General features: G+C 37.8%; 1 protein-coding gene across 1 annotated transcript; it reads right to left on the reverse strand.

Moving 5' to 3' along the window:
• Positions 1 to 10,144: 10,144 nt before the first annotated feature.
• On the reverse strand, positions 10,145 to 12,165 carry LOC142640796 (protein phosphatase 2C 37-like). Its single transcript, XM_075815057.1, has 4 exons — positions 11,575 to 12,165; positions 11,140 to 11,454; positions 10,809 to 10,914; positions 10,145 to 10,676 (listed from the first exon to the last, which is right to left on the reverse strand). The coding sequence occupies exons 1-4, from the start codon at positions 12,046 to 12,048 to the stop codon at positions 10,336 to 10,338; spliced, it is 1,236 nt and encodes a 411-aa protein (XP_075671172.1). The 5' UTR covers positions 12,049 to 12,165; the 3' UTR covers positions 10,145 to 10,335.
• Positions 12,166 to 21,012: the final 8,847 nt, after the last annotated feature.

Below are 21,012 nucleotides of genomic sequence, written 5' to 3' on the forward strand. Positions count from 1 at the left end.
CCAACTTTTATTTTACCATACTACACATTAAAATAATATAAAAACATTTCTCACTTCTCTCTCTGATCTCTATTTCTCTTCCTTTTTCAACCACCCACCCACCACCACCGTCCAGCTTCTGAGTCACACCACCCACTTCCGCTGAGCAAAATCCATAGAAAAATCCAACAAATCACTCGCCGATCTCCAATCCAAATCAAAATCAAAAATCAAAATCCATAACAAATCACTTGCCAATCTCCATCCAAATCAAAATCCAAAATCAAAACTAGAAACCCACCACTGACCCACGCCCATATCAGTCACAAACCCACCATCACCAAAAACCCACACAACTCGCTAATCTCCATCGCTAGAAACCCAAATCACTTGTCAATCTCCATCGCTGGAAACCACAAAAAATACACAGAAATGAGAGACCGATTGAGAAAGAAAAGCCTGAGATTAAAGGAATTTGGAGATGGGTGGGTGAATCGGCAGTGATGACGAGAGAGAGAGAGGGGATGAGAGAGAAGAGAGAGGCTTGGTGTGAGAAAGAGTTCGGCGATGGAGAGAGAGATGATCGTGGAGAGAGAGAACTGATATTTACAAATAAAATATTAATATATTTTTTACAATTGAGTTACAGTGTGATTCTACATTTAGAATCACACACTGTAGCACAATTACAAAATTTTTTGCAATTCTTAAACTTTACAAGTTCCGTTGGAGTGGCTCTTTTGGGCTTGAATGGTAAAATGGGCTTACATTTGCCATTTACTCATTCCGCTGCTAATGCACTTAGAAGATAGCCATAATGGCTACCAGGTTAAGCACATGCCCTTAAAGGTATAAATACCACCTCCTTATTCACTTAGAGGTTCGCATTGAATATCACAAAATTGAGTTCTCAAATTTTTCTCTTTTTCATATTAATTTATGCTTTGGGGTGCTCATTACTGCCTAGTGCGATACCGTGCCTCACTAGTATTCAATTAGAGCTTCCAATCCTACCCAATCTTCCTAAATTCACCCAAGTTTAGTCTTTTCGCTTACATCTACAAGGGAATCAACATATAATGCAAAAGAACCAAGTTATTAGAACTTGGAGGCAAAGACTATGACAAAGGTGGTTTTTATTTGCTCTTATATTGTTGTTGGAAGAATTGTTTCCTAAGTAATGATTTGGCTGGGTCAAAAGAGATTGTAATTCAGTCGCTCACGCTATTACTAAATTGTCTCTCTCGTTGCTCTAGAGTCATTTTGCTTTAATAATCTCAGTCTTTTTAAAGCTTTAGTAGCCTTTTGTAAGGTAGACTGCCCCTTCATTTTCTCTTCTTAAATAAAATTGATGTTTATAAAAAAAAATTTTAAGTAAAGAATTGACAAAAATAAAATAAAATAGAAACAATAAAGAACCAAGTTTGGAGAGTGAAGGGTGATGATAGGAGGAGTGGTGTCTTGGTCATCCCTCATTCTCATTGTGCTAACCTTGCTTGCCTTGTCTTGTGCACGACATTGGATAATGTCAGTGCAGAAATAACTAAATAAGTAGCCAGAACAACCACACCAGATCAGCTAAAATTTTGTAAAATGAAAAAAAGTACAATTTTTACACATTTTATACAAAAAAAAAACACCCACATCAGTGAGTGTATAATTGTGCAAAAACGTGGAAACCCATAAACGAGCTACAGTACCATGTAAATATACACGAGCATTGTAGCTCGTGTATGGATTATTTTATTTCAGAGTTCGCTCCATTTTTCCTCTCTCTTCTCCATTCTCAACAAACTCAGACATACACTTCCTCAAATAAAAAAAAATTTTAACACAGATACACAAACACACCCACGATGCTTTGGTCGGCAGAGCTGCAGATCGAAGCTGGGCTCGGCGTTGCGTGGATCGGAGATCGCGGCTAGGCTTGGCGGAGGGTGGATCGAAGATCGCGGCTGGGCTCGGCGTGGATTGGAGATCGCGGCTAGGCTCGGCGGTGCGTGGATCGGAGATCGCGGCTGGGCTCGGCGGTGTGTAGATCGGAGATCGCGGCTGGGCTCGGCGGTGCGTAGATCGGAGATCGCGGCTAGGCTCGGCGTGGACCGGAGATAGCGGCTAGGCTCGGTGGTCGTGGATCGGAGATCGCGGCTGGGCTCGGTGTGGATCGGAGATCGCGGCTGGGATCGGAGATCGGTGCTGTAGATCGGAGATCGGAGCTGGAAAATGGGTAGAGAGATGGGTAGAGAGAGAGAGAGAGCGAAAGAGAAATAAGAGAAGGAGAGAGAGAGAGACATGAATCAGAAATGAAGAGAAGAAATGAAGAGAAGGAGAGAGAGAGAGAGAGAGAGAGAGAGAAATTACCAAAAAATGAAGAAGGCGCGCGGCAGTTGAGAGTAATAATAAAAAAAAAAAGTGAGGAAATTAATATTTAATTAATAGAGAGTGTAGGATAGATGAACTGATGTGAATGATTTGTAAAAATGAATGTATAAAATTTTAAAAGGAGGTTTTTTGTGTAAAATAGAGGAAATTTTTACATGAGCTGATGTGTTTGCTCTAAGTAACCATGACTATTTTCCCTTCCTTCATTTTTTTGGACACATGACTTCGTATTATTAGCTATCAATTGAAGTGTGAGAAAGAAAGAATAGCATCACAAGCTCTGTTATGTTCTCTTTGAAGGAGACTCCACACGTGTTGTTGAGGCTCTGCAATATATCCCCTTCTTGGTTCCTACTTCATTTTTCCAATGAACTGAAATATATAACGTTTAATACTCTTTCCAGTTTCCACTCGATGGCATCTCATATTTGTCGAAGACAATGTAAATTTTTGGCTCACATTTTACAATATATGCAGCCCGTTGGGCTCTTTTTATTTTTGGTAATTGTTAAAGGTTTTTGTCCCCAGAGATAGGCATGGGCTTGGCCCATATCTTAGATCTTGGTATAAAAACTTTCAACATCACCACAAGAAACAAATTGATTAAAGAATTCCTATCAAAAAAAAAATTTGATTAAAGAATAATAATTTATGACTAAATTATACTTTTTGGCCCTTAAAATCTACTATTATTTATATTTTGATTCTTAAAATTTGAGATTTTTTATTTTGACCCATCAAATTTGATTAGGTTTTTGAAATGATCTATTTTTTCCATTTACAAGGTTGATTTGACCTTTTTTTTATTTTTTGAGAAATAATTACAACATGCTGCTAACCTCGTAACTCGAACATTTTCCCCCTTAGACCCTCAAGCACTTTGTGCATGGGAAGGTGTCAATTCAGCTACAAAGCCTTTCGGGATTGATTTGACCTTTAAGTATTAATAAAATGACATAATTTTTTGTTTTTTTTTTTCACTCTTAATTTTTAATGGTCAAATTAATAGATATACAAATTAATTTTCTTATGTTGTAATGTCGAAACTTAATTTTCACCGTATGCAACACCGAGATATGAATACCATCAACCTTGCCAGGTTTGATGTGTGTTAATTTTTCTTGTATATTGACATAATTTTAAATATAAATTAACATCTATTTCACAACATATAGAGATTAACATCTTTGCCTCTCAATTTTTCAAGGCTTTAAAAAATATCACTTTGGGAGTTTGATGGAAATGTCAATTTAGTACTTACATATTTTTATGTGAATATATATATATATTTTTTGGAGAAAAATGTGAATAATTAATCATTGGGACTTTAAGATATGCAATAAATCAAACCATATGTTAAAATTTTTTGTTAAAGTTAAATGAATTTAAGCACGTGATGTACACATGGTAATAATAACATATCAAAATTATTTATGATATTCCCTATATGTGTGTGTGTGTTTCTCAAATAAAAAAAGATATTCAGTGTTGTCGAGTCATCCCACATCGGTAAGGTGTGATATTGAGCACTTGCTCCATGACACTAACTGCCATACAGTTTTAGTGTTGGCTTGTGAGTGTATTCTTTTATCTCATCTTTCTTCTCTTATATGTGTGTGTGTTTCTCAAATATAAAAAATATATATATATATTTATGATACGGTAGAAACATGAATACATCACACGATTAAATCAATGTTTAAAAAAAACAAAAAATATTAACTGAATATCTCATCTATCACCATTCCATGGGATGAATGGCTTAAATCAAGAATTCAAATCAAACACTTGCATCAAAATCCAAGAATAAAATTTGTAACCCACGCCCCCCCACCCCCCCAAAAAAAAAGCCCAAATCAACATTCCATTTACTTGGTTTTGAATTTTCAATCGGAAAATGTCATCTAATTCTATGACAGGGGTCTAGCTAAAGTGTATTCCTTTGAAATGCCTCTTGCTAGAATTTGATGCCGATAGAATCTGGTTTGTCAAATGCTTATTCCCCATACAATGCTTATAGCATCAGCTATCTATATTTAGGATTTTTTTTTTTTTTAGATAATGAAGAGGATAATGTATTAATGTTCACTACAAAATGGATTTCAACATTCAAGTAGAACTTCCCTTCTGAATTTCGGCATTTGTCTTTGAAGTATATGCTTTAGGAATCTAGCTTATAAAATTTTCATTCCATTTTTTCATTGACTTCTTGCTGAGTTTCTCTGTCAACTTATCTCGTAGAGCAATATCATATAACTACGTCTACGTTTTTTTTACCCCAGAATTAGAACATGCATTCGATATTGCGAACAGAACCTGGTTCCTGTTCTATATCGGTATATCTCCCACACATGATTAAAGTGCCTACACCCTATTCCTTTCTGGTATAGACAAGGGTACAGAAATTTAAAGGCACTGAAGGCATACACTAAGTTAAACCCAGCAACAAGTAGTATTCAACTATTCAAGAGAAAAATAAAATTAATTAGAACTATGATGCTATAGAATGTGCTGTAACCTTTGTAAGTGCACAATTGTACCCGGACCCAAAAACGAGTGTTGGGCTCAGGCCCAATGAGCCTTATACAATAAAATTTCTAGAGTATGTGTTTGAAATCTAGGCTCGGGATGTTGGAAGTTCGATTAACAGGCTAGAGTGTTACAGTCTGTGCAAATGATGAAAAAATATGACAAATAGATCTCCTCGGACGTAAGCCGAGGACGATTTGTATAAATATTCCCTTTCTAGGCCAAAGTTTACAATCCTTAGTTCTTATTTTATTTTTTAGCAGAAAGTGCCGATCTCCCTCTCTTTCCTCTCTTGTCTTCTTATATACTTCTTCTTCACTAGTTCCTCCACGTGTCATACAAATCTTCCCCTTAGATACTTGTCCCATCCGCCACCTTCTTGAAGTCTTCAAACAATAGCAAGAAGGTTGAATTCTACTGTTCAGAGGTCATTTCCCCATTAATGCGGCCAAGGAGGTAGATGCAGGGTCTTTAATGTGGAGGTAACAGCCTTTTCTTTAGATATTTCTCTCACATCCTTGCTTCCAGAGGGTGCTTGGATCACCCTCTTACCCATCAGTTTTTCCAGAATTCTGCCTTTAACCTTCTAGGCAAGTCCCAAGGTCATTGCCGAGCTTGTCCAAGGAGACATTCCTCCTCGGACAACTCCTCGGACCTTTACAGTGCAGACTGACTTATGGGCCTAGAGGCCTTAATCAAAAAACAAACTGGTACCCGTCAATAAAGCCCAAAGCCCAAATGTTTATTCGGGAATTTTTACCCCCCACAACCTTAAAGTCTGTAGTCTTTTTTGTTTTTGTTTTCACAAAATTTTTTATAACGGTTGAGTAGTGAGTTGTAAATAGTAGACAATAAAACGGAGTTATTGATAAATCAAAACGAGTACAAGTACACGGCTATGTTATGAGTCAACAATTAATGTAGAATCTCTTAAATTTTTAGTTACATTTTTTCAGTCTCCTAACTGATGCATGCTATAAATTTGTAGTGTTTTTATCAACCGAAGTATACCATGGACATCCTTTGTGGTTTTGTCAAATTACTTGAACTGCAATTTGCAATGTGTTTATCCAAATAATCATGTAACCATCTTTGAATTGAAATTTGAACCTATTGTGTTCATTTTGAGTTTGGGATCTCATCTAGGCATCAGGAAAAAAGGCTAACAAAATCGACCCAGATGCTTGATGACTCCAAGCATGTGAATTCTGTTTAGTATTTTGGACTAGGCCCAAAGGCCCCAAAAATATTCAACCATAACCACTAATAGATAGCTGGTGTCAATGTCATTATTTGGGATGTGTTGGCTACTAGAAAGAGCATTATTTCAGGGTGGACTGTAAACAGTACTATACTATACTTTTTCATTTATTTACTAGTAAAATTAGCATCAAATAACAAGATTATGTTTTTTAATGAGGATGCAATTATAGTCAAAGCAGTGTTGAGTTGACCGGTCCAAATTACACTTAATCTTCCTTCATTGATAGTGACCAAAAACTAATTTCTGACCATGTACGGGTTGGCTCACAATGTAAGTTTCTCATTCTTTATTAGTATTAATTATTCTTAAGAATCACTTATGAAAATCACGATCTAATCAATCATCAATGTCTTTCATCATTATTAACATTATGTTGGCCCCCTTTGTCAAAGTGAAGCTTTTTTCAAAGAAAGGCAACACAGGAACCAATTTTCTGTTTTCTTTTAAGTTTTAACTTCTTAATTAATATATTTGTTTATATATAATTTTTTATAATTGAAATTCAATTAGAGCATAATTTTGCGCCATGTGCCTCATCCAATCTAAATTTTAGAATTTTGTGCCAAGTGAGTTAATTTAGTTTAAAAATTGAATTTCAATAAGAGTTTAATTTTGCGTCACGTGTCTCATCTAATCTAAATTTTTGTACCAAATTAGTTAATTTAGTGTAGAAAACGAGGAATCCAATATAATAAACTATAAAAAACATAATCATATAACTAAAAAAATTCAAATTTATAAGTCATATATATATATTAATAGGTTAATCTTAGAGAAAATTGAATTAGAATTTAAAATTATAATCTAATTTTGTGTCATGTGTCTAAATTTATGTGGGAACTACACCATAATTATCCACTTAAACTTGTATCATATGTCTACTTAAGTTTTTTAATCCTTGTGTCAAGTGAGTTAATGGGTGCAAAATACTAAAAATCTAATATTAATGAACTATAAAAAAAAATTTGAAAATCACATATACTCAATAAAAATCACCATATATTTATCAAAGAATAAATAAAATAAAAATTATCACATAACAAAAATCACCACACGTTCTATTTTATTAAAAATTAGAAAAAAATGACCATAAATAGTATTAAATTTAGGTAATAATTTTAATATGTGACTAATTACGTTTACTTTAAAAAAATAATTTGACTAATTATCTATATTTTATGATAAAAATTATGTTTAATTTTAAATATATCCATATATATGCATGAATGCATGTGTTACATGTTGTAAGTGCACAATTGCGCCTGGACCCAAAAACACACGTGGGCTCCGGTTCAATGAGCCTTAAACAATGAAATTTGTAGAGTGTGGGTTCGCAATCTAGTTTAGTGATATTTGAAACTTGATGAATAGGCTAAAATATTACAGTATTTGCAAATAATAGACAAACAGGGCAAAATAAACCTCCTCCGGCGTAAGCCGAGGACAACTTATATATTATTTCTTTTTTTTCTCTCAAATGTCACAATTCTTAATATTTGTTCCTCTATTTCTTTACTCTCTTTCCTCCTTAAATACTTTTTCTTCTTCCCTCTTTATCCACGTGTAACACAAATCACCCTATTAGATACCTGTCACATCCACCACTCTCTGGAAGTCTTTAAATGATAGCAAGAAGGTTGACTTCTACTATTCAGGAGTCACTCCCCCATTAATGCAGCCAGGGAGGTAGATGCAGGGTCTTTAATGTGGAGGTAGCAGCCTTTTTCTAAGATATTTCTCTCACACCGTTGCGTCTGGAGAGTGCTTAAATCCCCCTCTTAACCAATGGTTTTTCCAAAACTCTGTCTTGATCTTTTTGGCGAATCCCAGGGTCATCGTGGGTCTGTCCGAGGAGATATTTGTCCTCGGACGAATCCTCGAACTCTCGATTCATGGGCCGACCTACAGTTCTAGGAGGCTTTTAGTCTAAAACAAACTAGCGTCCATCAACAAAGCCCGATACCCAAATACTTACTTAGGTCCTTTTAGTCCCCACACATGCTTTAAAAAAATTAATTTGACTAATTATTTATATTTTTATAATAAAATTTTGTTTAATTTTAAATGCATCTATACATTTGCATAAAATTACATACTAGCTTTCATAATAAAAAAATTCAGTACTTGAAAATATGTTGTATCGTTGTATTTTCACCACAAGTATCATGGTTAATAACTTTTTAAAAATACTATATATATATATATAAATTTTAATTAATTCATCTAATAAAATATTTATCAAGATCTAAAGTTCGATTTCTACGTTGATCTAGTGATAAAAAAACGATTATCAACAACTCAGAACTTACTTGACAACAAATTTTGCTACCTGAGAACCATTATAGTTACTGCCGCCGTTCTTCTAATCAACAACGGACGTTGAGAGAACCAACCGTTTGGCAAAAGTGTCTTTATTCCCAAAATTATGCTAAAATTTACAGCAAACAAGTTTCTTGTTCGGGTACATCAAACAAAACTTTTGAATACCAAACTTAGAAAGAAAAGTAGGGAGTAAATAATTAAAGGAACAAATTTACTCGGTGTTCCAATTGGTCCACGATGGAGGTGTCAACATCAAATCTAACCAAATCTAGTCCAGCGAGGTGACATTGATGCCATAACCCAGACCAAATGCTACGTGTTTGCCTTTGATTATAGGAGTTGGTGAGCCCCTCAAGAAGTTGTCGAGGAATTCGAATAAAAATGGTGGAACCTCTATAAAAATCCCTCCCTAAAATCTACGAATATCTTTGTTGTGAAATTATGATTTTATGAAAGGGAAGCTCATGTCTATCCGTCCACGCCATATTGGGTCCCCAAAACCCCAATGACAGTGCTGTCTATTTACGAACTTTAGCCTTTATTGCCAGTGGACGCAAGCAGGCAAGCACATGTATAATCTTGATGCTAATTAAGTAGATGGACTTTGATTTTGTGTAATTAGGCAAGTTCAAGTTTGGCCTCTCGTGAGATTAACATATCAACTCATAAAATCATATCAAAAATCAATTAACATCTTAATTTGATGATAAACAACAATCATTAAAAACGGACTATTCCTGCTACAGAAAAATTGGAATTTCGTGGTTAGGAGGACGTAAGTGATGATAATAAATGGAAAAATAGACAAGCTCTTACGAAAATGTTTAAGAGGTGTTTTATACATGTTTTCAAATAATAATTTTTAATTTTTAAATATTATACGTATTTTTATGTATTTTTCCACCCACACCTATTTTTAAAAAAAAATCTTTTTAAATTTGAAAACTGTATATCAACCGAACTCTTAATATCAATATAAAATTTTCAAATTTGGTAAGCCATGAATATAGCACCACCCATGTGCATAAACATAATCTGATATAATGCAGGGCACCCCATTCCGTTCTCCTCTATCAAAATTTCCTCTAATCATCTCTAAATTGATTCTCAGAATTTAAGACTGTTTAGTACCAGTGTTTAAACAACAATTTTCAAGAATTAAATAACAACAACACACATTTTTCATAACACTCAAAACATGTATTTTTACAAAACTAAAAACTGAACAGCCATGCTAAAATCTATAGCCAAACTAGCCATAAATCTGCTTGGATCAGCTTATTTCAATTAACTTACGTTTACTTATTTCTTATATGTAACTTGTTAAAGTCACTTCGAAAAGTAATTCATCAAAACTTAGTATATGTAAAAGAAATTATAGCATGCCCACTTTTTATAGTTTTTATTCTATCATTGATCAACTACGAGATCGAGGACACATGACATAACGCTATTTGGCCTAACTTCACCAAGAAATATAATATAAACCAAGAGAGATAATAGATAAAATATTTCTAATTTGGGGACTAAGAAGTTCCATTGTTGTTGTACATCATTCACAATTCAGGCTCATTTTTCCACCTCTACAATTTGTATCTCTCACATCGCTTTGGAATTATAATATTAATATATCCCAACATAATATAAATAAACAAATAAACAAATAAATAAAAATAAAAAAAGAAATAACATTTTTATATATAAATTTTTTTTTTCTTTGAAAAAAAAAACCTAAAAATTACAATTAATGGCAGAACTTAACTATTATCATAGCTTTTTTTTCTTTTTCTTTTGTAACTTTTCTTTTCTTTTTCTTTTGGGCAAAGATTGGTTTTATGTATTCTATAATCGAAAAGGGGCTATAGGTAATGATTTCTTCTCAAATCAACAACAACAACGCTTACGTTGTCCGTACTATGCCTAGCCAAGGCCAACTTGGTCAACAGAATTGACGCATCGGAGCAAGCCTTGTCGGAGCTCTCCGACGCGGCGCCGACCGCCGCGTTGCTTCCCGGCGACATGGGCGGCGAGTGCGGTTTCTGCGCGCGCAAGCACATGCGCGCCACACTGCAAGCGGTGTCGTTTGACACCACATCCCAAAGCCCATCGCTCGCTAGGATTAGACACTCATCCTCAGCCGTCCGATCCGTTATCGTCACCTCCGGTTCCGATATCACGTACGGTTTCAAATAATTGTCACCTAAAAAATAAACATAGAATCATTTAATTAGTACTAGAATTGTTACTATTATTAAACTCGGCGAAGCTAATTAATATGGTAAAAGACAGTGAAAACTGAAAATACTGTTTATCCTAGAATTAATTCACGTACCTATTGCTCTGGACATAGCCAAGACTCCTAGGACCCTAGCACCATCCCAGTAAATAACGCGACCACCAGCTTCTTGGATCCGAACCAACTCGTCGGGTCGGTCGGGCTGTCAATAAAAATAAAAATAAACCAAGTGGAGACACGTCAGCACTGCGTTTAAAGGTGGCGCGTGTACACCACGCGCAACCGCGATTTGATTATAGACACGTGAAATGAAGCGCTAAAAGTTTCATTGAACTTGTCCCACAAAACATGTTGCCGAACTTTAAGGTTTTTTAAGTTTTTAATAAGATCTCGAAAACGGAGCACAAAAATAAGAGATTTTTGCTACCTTGTGATCAACGGAGAGAGGGACAGCGACGCCGTTTCGGCAAAGCACAGCGCGGGAGTCGCCGCAGTTAGAGACGATGATCTTCTCCGGAGTCACAACGGCGACCACGGCGGTGGATCCAACGGCGTCGCACTGCGGAGTCTGGGGGTCGCACCTGCAATTTGAGCCCATGACGGGCTCACTAGATTCCTGAACCTCCTTGTCCATCCGATCAAAGCTCTTCTCCATCGTCACCTTCCATTCCACTCCTTCACCTTTACCTTCTACCTCTTCCTTCACTATCTCATGTAACCTGTCCTTACACTTCATAGCAACCTTCAAAAATTTAAATATAAAAAAAAAAAAAAAAAAAAACCGTTAGAATACAATTCAAAAATCGGCGTCGTTATTAGCTTTTATTATATCAGAGAGATCTGAGGGTTCAAATATAATTACATGAGAGCAACCATGGCCGTCGAAAACGCCGAAGAAGTGTGACTTATTTGAAAAAGAACCGTGGACTGAAACAGCGTCTTCCATGTCTCGTCTTCGTCCACAAACGGAGGTTACTCCATACTTAGGGCACACTAGCACCACTTCACTGTTCACCTCCAAAGGCTTCGAGCTCTCACGGGAATTCTGTTCTTGATTCTGATGCAAAAACACTTCGTTTTCCTCTTCTCGTTTCCCTTCGCTCAATACGACGGCGTTTGCTTTCTCTTTTTCGCAGTCTCGCGGCGGAGCAACTAGCTTCTGGCGTTTCCTACCAGGACTCGCCAGTGTCTGCGGCGCCGCCGCCGCCGCCGCGTCAGCCATTAGCTTCAAAGGGATGAGCTGTTCCATTCTCCTACGCCTCGAAGCTCGAGAGCTCGGCTCAATCGCGGCCGCTGCTTCTCCTTCTCCCACAACTCCACAGCAAATCCCGGCCATTGAAAATTTTCTCAAGAATTACAGAATAGCAAATAGTAGAGAGAAATGAAGGATCTTTAGTCACGCTCCAGAGGACCCATTAAATGGTTATCCCACTGAAGCTTTTTCTAACATAGAAAGAGAGAGAGAAGAAGCAGAGGAACAAATTAACACTTCGCAATATCACACGTGGGGGCCCACAACTAATCACGGGCAGGCTACCCGTCACCGTCCCGGGCAGCGATTCGACATTGTACAGTTGGTATGACGTCGAACTACTGAATACTATAAGGGATCATCTCCACCGTCCATCCTTCTCTCCTCTTTGAATGTCCCAACACGTGTGCTTTCTTTTGGGACCCCCTACGATACGTGGCCCAATGAGAATGCAACGCGCGTAGTGGAAGCGACCTTCCTTTTCTGACACGCATGTGGTTCTTAATGTACCCTCTCTCTCTCTCTCTCTCTCTCTCTCTCTCTTACTTTTTGAGTCTCCCCCGCCAATATTTTTTTTTTTTACCTTTCTCATTATTAAACAAACACACATCTCTGAGGATATCACCACGTGGCGTGATCGTGGGATACGAGATTCCGGGCTTGCTTGCACTTCACCACGCCCCCTACCGCGAGTACTCAACACCCCTGCCTAATTTGCCTCCATTTAGGTATAATCAAAAACTTTGTAGCTTGACTAGGTGTTACTTTCTTTCGTACTTTTAATTTTAAAGAAGATTGTAAAAAATGAAGGAGTTATTTCCTTTCATTCTCAAATTTTGATGTATATATTGTAAAAATGTAATTGTGTTAAGTATTTTTAATAAAGATATTCCGAATATAATTTCTTCACCTCCAAGTAGGCAACTATTAATGTATAAAAATAAAGAAATAAATAACAAAAGTTTGATAAGTTGTGAACTTGTAATTTTGTTAAGTGGTTATCATATTCTTACAACACATGACAATCATTTCTTTGTATCAAGGATCCATTTATCATGAATTTTGTAGTTTGGTAGCATGATTTATTTGTATTTATTAGGAAAAAAAATATGAGTGAATCTTCTTTCTTTCATTTTCATCCAAAAATAACAATAACAACAATAAAAGCTAAAAACTTGCACGTTATATTAAATATTTTTTAAAAGTTTTATTTGGCCAAAACAAAACTTCTCACAATTCTAAGAGAATTTACAACAAACAATCCAAACCCAAAATTCTCTCTAGTTTAGAGGGTAAACCCACAAAATGCTGTTCCAATAGCCTCTCTTAAAGGCAAATAGTTCTTTGCTAATGAAGAGCCACTCTATTGGCTTGGAGAGTACTGTTCATTAGCAAAAACATTAAACCGGAATAACAAATTTTACACAACTAATTAAAATATTCAAATTTATCTCAAGTTCTCAATGGCTACAAATTGAACAAAAGTCCTCTCTCTCTCAAATAAATCTAAATGAAAATACACAATTAAACAACAACTCAATATTGTCCCCAACAAACCAATTAAATCATAAAAAAAGAAATAGAGAAGTTGATCTAACGCAATCCAAGCCATGTACACTTGGAAGTGCATAGGAGGAAGAGTGGTGGCGGAGAGGTGGTGTTGCACTATGAAAGTTGAACGATCAACTTTCTCCTCTCTCATTTTGGTCAATCGACAATTGAGAGGAGGAATGCAATTCTTTGTGAAGACCTTGATAGGGAAGAGTATTCCTTGATGATGTGGTGGTAGTGCTATGGGGCAAAGCGACTCTCTCTCTCAAATGAATTTAAAGGGAAATACACAATCAAACCATAACACAATCTTAATCTTAATAAACCAATTAAGTCATAAATAAATAAATAAAAAGATAGAGAAGCCAATCTGAACCGATTTGGATCGTGTCCACTTGGCAGGTGGGACGACGACAAGCGATGATGGAGAGGAGGCATTACATAGTGAACGTCAATTAATCAACTTTTTATCTATCTCTTGGGTTTTGGCTAATCGGTAGTGCAGAGGAGGGATGCAAATCTCTCTCTCTCTCTCTCTCTCTCTCTCTCTCTCTCTCTCCTCAATGTGAATGAAACATATATGGTGTGTTTTCTTAAGCAAAGATGTGTGATTTAAATGATAAGTTTTCTCTTGAAAAAAAGATGATTAGTTTTTTATTTTATTACAAATTAATGAGAAAAGTTTTTACTAAAAAAAATGGTAAGTTTTTATGAAAATTAATAATAAGTTAATGAATAATAATAACCATTAGATAAACTGTTATTGATTTGAAAAATAATTTAATATATTTATTATTACAATAAAATTTTATTCATGCTATAAGGATTGGATTTGAACCCTCAGCCCAATGGAAATGGATGGTGGCCCAATGAGCTCAAAACAATATATTTGTTAGAGGATGGATTTCACAGGTAAAAGACTCAACAGATCAATATGGGCCTCAGTAGATTTGACTCATGCCAAGAAGATAAGAAAACACAATTTAAACGGAATAACACTCCTCGCTCAAGTCTGAGGATGAAGTGTTCTTATATTCACTCAAATTTATCTAAGTACAAGGTGTTCTTTCTTTTTCCCAGAGATTACTTGCCTCGTTTTCATGGAGTCCATTCCCTTATATAGTTTTACTTTTTTCGATCACAGCCTTCCACTTGTTGATCATGTAGATGATCTCCTGGATACTTATCCCATCAGAGTCCTCTTGAAAGCTTTTTATGTAACTGTAAGACTAAATATCACTGTTCAAGCATCATTTTTATATAAATGCGACCAGTTGGTTAGGTGCAGAACATTTAATGTGGTAGTAGCAGCTTTCTTCTCAGATAATTCTTAGTATACTGTTGACTAATTTCTCAGACGTTTATCCTCAAAGTATGGTTGCCTCTTACAAGGTATCCTCTAGGCGACCAGGTGCCAACATTCCACAATGCTCCCTGAGGACGTTTGGCTCCTCGGGAGACACCTTGTTCGTTGCTAGGGATGGCAATGGGGCGGGGCAGGGCCGAAGGATGGGATATTCGCCCCCGCCCCGTATAGATTTTTCTTACTCCATCCCCGCCCCGCCCCGCATGACAGGAAAAATTTCTTACCCCATCCCCGCCTCTTATGGCCCCGCGAAGCCCCGCCCTATATCGTAAAACTTTATTTCTTGTTAATTTTCCCTATAACTATTACAATTTTTTCAAATAAAATGACATGTTTCAATATTAAAAATATACTTGAAATTATAAATAAATTTATCCTATCAAATGAAACTAATTTTTAGCAAAAACTAAATAATATTATTGTAGACGACTAAATTTCTTAGTTCGAAATAAATCAAACAAGTAAAATAGTTTCACAAATGCGAATTTGTATTGATAAATGTGTGGTACAATTCTCTGTAATTACAAAAGAGTGATCCTCTGATTCGATCTCCTTGAAAGATTTATTGATTGGATTTGTGGTAATGTGATTTTGATTTGAACATAAGATATTCTTCAATTTGGCTGAGGAATGGATCGAAGATCTTTGAAACGGAATTACAATGAATCTCTGGCTATGAGCTTGTTAGAAATTCTGTGTTCTTCGTGTTCTTCGTGTTCTTCGTGTGTTCTTCGTGTTTGAAGGTTTGTGGTGGAAGTTCTTCGGTGCTTTAGAGGCTTGATTCCGTAGAGCTCCGTTGATTTATGGTTTGTTGAGATTTCTGGAGGCTTTTGAGCTTGATTCCAGTGAACTTTGAGATCTGGACGAGTAGTTTGGATGATTTTGCTTCGAATGTTTTTTGTATTCGAGGTTGAAGTTCTTGAATTTCTTGGAGGCTTTGAGGTTTGATCCTGGCAGAGCTTCTGGGTTTCTGAACTCAAGCTATCTTCTTCCTTCTCTCGTTCTGTGTCCTCCTAAATGTTTTAGGAAGGCTTCTATTTATAGGAGTTTAGGGGTAGGTGAGCGACACGTGGCGGAGTTTGATTGGTCCGCTTATGTCATCGCTTACACGTGCTAAGTGCTTGTGTCATTGCTTACACGTGCGAGGCTGCCTGTGTCATTGCTTACACGTGCTGAGTGCTTGTGTCACTGCTTACACGTGCGAGGTTGCTCGTGTCATTGCTTACACCTCGCCGATGCAGTTTCATGCCTTCATTTCAATGACACTTGGCGAATTTTTACTGGTTTCTGAATAGTGATGGCAAAACCTAGCAGCAGTACGTGGCGCTTTGTAATTGGTTGTATTTTGTGGATTTTGGTAGTATGATGTGTCAGCTTGTGATAGGTCGGGAATTTTCCCTCTCTACAAATGCCCCCTCGAGACTCGTTCGTGCACACAGTTTTGGAGTGTGGTGAGCGAATGAGTCTTGAAAAAAATGGATTTTTATGCTTGACTCTTCTAATGAAATAGCTGATGGTGGTGGAGCTTTTACCAGGATGAAGTAATTGCAGAAGAGTAGTCCCACCTATATGAAAGGTTTTGATGAGACTGAGAAGGGGTCTGCCCGTATTTGAATGTACTCGTGTGACCGAGCTTTCTGAGCAAAGGTTAAGTCAAAGTAATTTCAGAAGAGTATTCAATGGTACTTGGAATGGGTTGGTGGGGCTGAAAGTTATTTGCAAGAAGTTGGATGTACTTGCAAGATTGAAACATTTCGGTAGATGTTAAGCTGAAGTAATTTCGGAAGAGTATCTTGGATGGTTGGTGGCGATCACAGGGTGTTGAAGATGGAGAAGAGGTGAGAATGTTGGCATACAGCATGCAGAGCTCTTGGAGCTAGCCTCTTATTTTTAAGGATTTCTGGTGAAGTTATAGCTGAAGGGTATACTTCGGATCACAGAGAGAACATGTGGGAGTGTGGTTGAATGTGCTTGCGTTATTGCATCATTCTGGTTAAGTTGAAGTAATTTCGGAAGAGTATTTTGGGATTGTTGTTGTTGATGGTGAAAAAGATGGTGATGAAGCCAAGTGGATGGGTGGGATATATGACATCATGGCTCTGACCCTGCATGTTGGGGATTCTCTGGAGTAGATGTCTCTGGGACGTACACCTTCGGATGTGGGACTGGCTGCATGCTGAATGATGTTCGTCAGCAAGTCGTTGAATGCGCCTGTGTGACTGGACCATACTGACGGACATTAAGTTGAAGTAATTTCAGAAGTATATTTTCTGAAATTCTTCAAGCTGATCTTAAGTTGGAGTAATTCCAGAAAGTGTGCTTTGTAGTACCAGCAACGATGACATTTGGACCCCATGATGGCGGAAACATGGGATGAGGCTTTGGTAACCCTTCACCGACACCAAAGACTAATTTCTGATGAGCTGGTACCTTGGAGGTCATCACAAGTGTTGGATGGGAGACAATTTGTAGGATACCCCAACACTTCTTACCATCTTCACTTGATGCATTTTTATTGGGAAAGCATAACAAATGAAAGATGGAGCTAACTTGTGATCCTGGTTTTAGAAACCAGCCATGCTGCTGTTTGTTCCGAACCACCGCTTCTATTGGGAGACCAAACAGTTGAAGAGAGACTACGGAAGCCCTGGTCTTAGGAACGGGTGTCTCTGCTGGACTTGGATTTCCTGGTGAACCAAATCCAAGAAAGCATGGAACAACGATGCCGACCTTGTTATGAATAACTCTATGAACAAACGTGGTCATTATGTGAGGAAACAAAATTTGTTTGAAGCCTAAAACAATGATGATGTTGTGAGAAGGGTTGCTACTGAACCATGAAGGGGTTGATTTCAAACTAATCATGAAGTGATCTTGGTTGCTCGGTATTGAGAATGACGAGACCATAGTGAGAACTGGCTGTGAGAAGGAGGATTTGAAAATTTGAAAGAAGCAAATTTTCATTTCATAACTCAGTGTATGTGTTTTTTTTTCTTGATGGACTTAGCGAATCCGGCCCTTCTATTTATAGCGAGGAGATGAAGAATGGTAGCTGGGTAGTTAAGAATGGCGGATGAGACTTCTCGGTCGGAACGGTGGATGAGAATGGTAGGCGCCGAATGGGAACGTTAGGTTGGAGACTGGTAGGCACCGACGAAAATAATAGGTTGAAGCAGTGACCCAATGTAATTTCAATTCTGAGACATACTTGTGAGAGTTCGTCTGTTTCTGAAAGGGGAGCCTCGATCAAGTCTAGAGGATAATTTTGAGGGAATCCGGACCAAATGGATGGATCTCAAATTATGATCTTGAGAGTTTAAATTTTGGATACCGCTAGTACTTTGGAGAAGCGGATGTAGTCTCTAAGTCCAAAACAAATACCTAGATTTCAAAATTAAAATTTTTGCGAAAACTTGATAGGACAAGTTTTGCTTGAACATCTTGATTTTCGGTCAGAGTTTACATCAAAGCCAATAGCTGTAGAATCACACTGTTTGAGCAATTTTTGGATTCTCAAATGAATAAATAGAACCAAAAATTGGAAAGCACACGAAAAATTGAGCAAGACAGGTCAATCTTAAAAATTTTGACTTTTGGTCAAAATTTGTGCAAAAGTCAAATTTTTTTAGAAATTGGACTGTTGTGCAATTTTCGAGCTTCGGTTGAAGAAACAGGCCCCAAAATTGGAAAGTACGTGAAAAATTGAGTGGGACAGGTCCATTTTGAAAATTTTGACTTTTTTTTTTTTTTGGTCAAAGTCTTAATTTGTCAATTTTTTTTTTTTTTTTTTTTTTTTTTTTTTTTTTAAGGGGGTCCGGATCCGGGTCGAACCGGGTCTAAGCGGATTGAACCGGCCAGAGGATGACGTCATCCGTGACGTCATCGACGAGGAGCGCGTGTCACGCATGGCGCGTGCAAGCGCGTGAGGGAGCGCCGGCGCGTGGAAGCGCGTGAGGTCATTCAACGGCGCGTGGAAGCGCGTGCAACTGACGCTGGGATGGCCGGACATTCTGTCGGCGCGTGGAGGCGCGTGGCTCATCGTTTGGGCTTGAAATTTTTAAATGTTGCAGTTACAAGGCCGTAGAAGACTGCTATATGGTCAGTTTTGTGAAATTGTGCATAGATTTGCTCAGTTTTGAATGAGAAACCCGCGGGTCACTGAGAATTTGTGGCGGCGCGTGGTGGCGCGTGGCCGGGTATCTGGGCCTGTAACTTTCAGGTTTGGCGGATCGAAGGCTGTAGAAGACTCCTGTGGTGTCAGATTTGTGAAATTGGTTCTGGATTTTCACCAACTTGGACGAGAAAGTCGTGGGTCTTTGTTGGACTTACAGCTTTCTTCTTCTCTGGTCTTATTTCGTGGTGGCCGCCTTGACAGGATGCAGGAATTCTGGTGGCCTCCCTGACAGGATGAAGACATTATGGTGGCTGCCCTGACAGGATGAAGACATTGTGGTGGCTGCTCTGACAGGAGATTTTGAAAATTCTGGAAGGGAAGCTTTGATTGTTGAACTTTGTTACTTCTCCTCCTTTTTCTTGTCTGTTTATCCCAGAAATTTTCTATATAAAGCCCTACGGGCATGCATACATTTATTCAAAGTGTAATCTTCTGAATAAAAGTGTAGAGATTTTATTTTTTTATTATTATTATTATTATTATTATTATTATTATTTTTATTATTATTATTATTATTTTTATTATTATTTTCATTTATTCATTTGTTATTATTATTAAAATTTTCACTGATTTTTTTTTTTTTTCTTCAGGGAATCATGATGCTTTATTTCAAGGATTCGAAGATTGGGCAAGAACCAGCCTTATTTATTTGTAAAGAGAAAGACGACAAGGATGCAAAGGCTACAACTTTGATTGTTCGTCCGCCCATAATTGGAAGATTTTCAGAGAGATGGGGCCGTAACTCTTATCCTCTCAATTTGCCAAAATGGTCACAAATTATCCACTCTGATGGCGGCTCTAATCCGGAGATAGTTACTCTTCTTGCTTCGCATCACAAAAATGTTGCCAAGTCAAAGTCGTACAACACTTTGGGACGAGAGATAATCGCAAAATGCGCCAATTGGGATTCTTCCTTTAGCATGAATGGAGGGTTTTCCTATTTTTTTCTTTATTGGGATTGGCTAGAAGATGTTCTTGGTCGGTGTAAGCACCTTCTTGATGCGGTCCACCTCTACGATGCTGTCTTTGCCTCTCTATTCACATATGATCATGATGAGAATCTCATGAAGGCGTTGTGTGAATGTTGGAGTCCGTCTACCAATACCCTCCATACCTCAGTTGGGGAAATTTCTATCACACCATGGGATCTTTCCATTCTTGGCGGACTTCCTTGCACCGGTGCATTTTATGATGAAGTGGTACCCAATGCACAAGAGCTAAATGGCACAAATGACGAAGGACGACCCTATCTACCGCACAGCTGCCGCTACCTTTTCATGGCGTATCATCACCTTCAAAACCGGATGAAAAGGCAAGGGAAAGTGAGCGTTCGTGACCGGATTACTTTTTGGTACAGAGGAAACAGCAAGTACCCGGCTCCCGTAAAACCAAGTGAGACGGGCAACCATTCCCAAGTGGAGTCGAATCCCTTGGGCGAGATAAACGAGCCCGGACCATGGTCCGATAAAGAACACGGGGTCTTTGCAGATCTTCAAATTGAGGGTGACTCAAAGGAGGAGACTTACCTATCGGCACTCCTTTCCCGCCGGGCCGTGCATATTTGTCTTTCCTAACAAGGATCCGAATAGCATCCGTCCCGGCACTTTCAAGATTGCTAGTTCTATGGCCAATGGTCGTTCATTTGGCCTTGCCCCCCGCATCGGCTAGCATTTATCGTGGGCTTAACACCATTTCTTCCTCTCCTACTCCGAGCAAGTCCGGAGCTAGTTTTGCTATTCATTATGTTTATGCTTGGGTGGGTCATTTTTTCAAAAGCAACCGCATCGTTCATGCCAAACTATCCCCTCCTTTGATGACTAAATACTCGGTGTGGGTTCTCGCTTCGTATTCTGTGAATTGTCCGCACGAAACGTATACGAACCGCCACCGACTTCTTTTGGCAAGGGACCGCTTTTAGTAGAAACTATGACCAGACATTTGTTGATAATGATCGTTT

This window comes from Castanea sativa, chromosome 6, assembly GCF_040712315.1.
Source record: "Castanea sativa cultivar Marrone di Chiusa Pesio chromosome 6, ASM4071231v1".
NCBI classification, from domain to species: domain Eukaryota; kingdom Viridiplantae; phylum Streptophyta; class Magnoliopsida; order Fagales; family Fagaceae; genus Castanea; species Castanea sativa.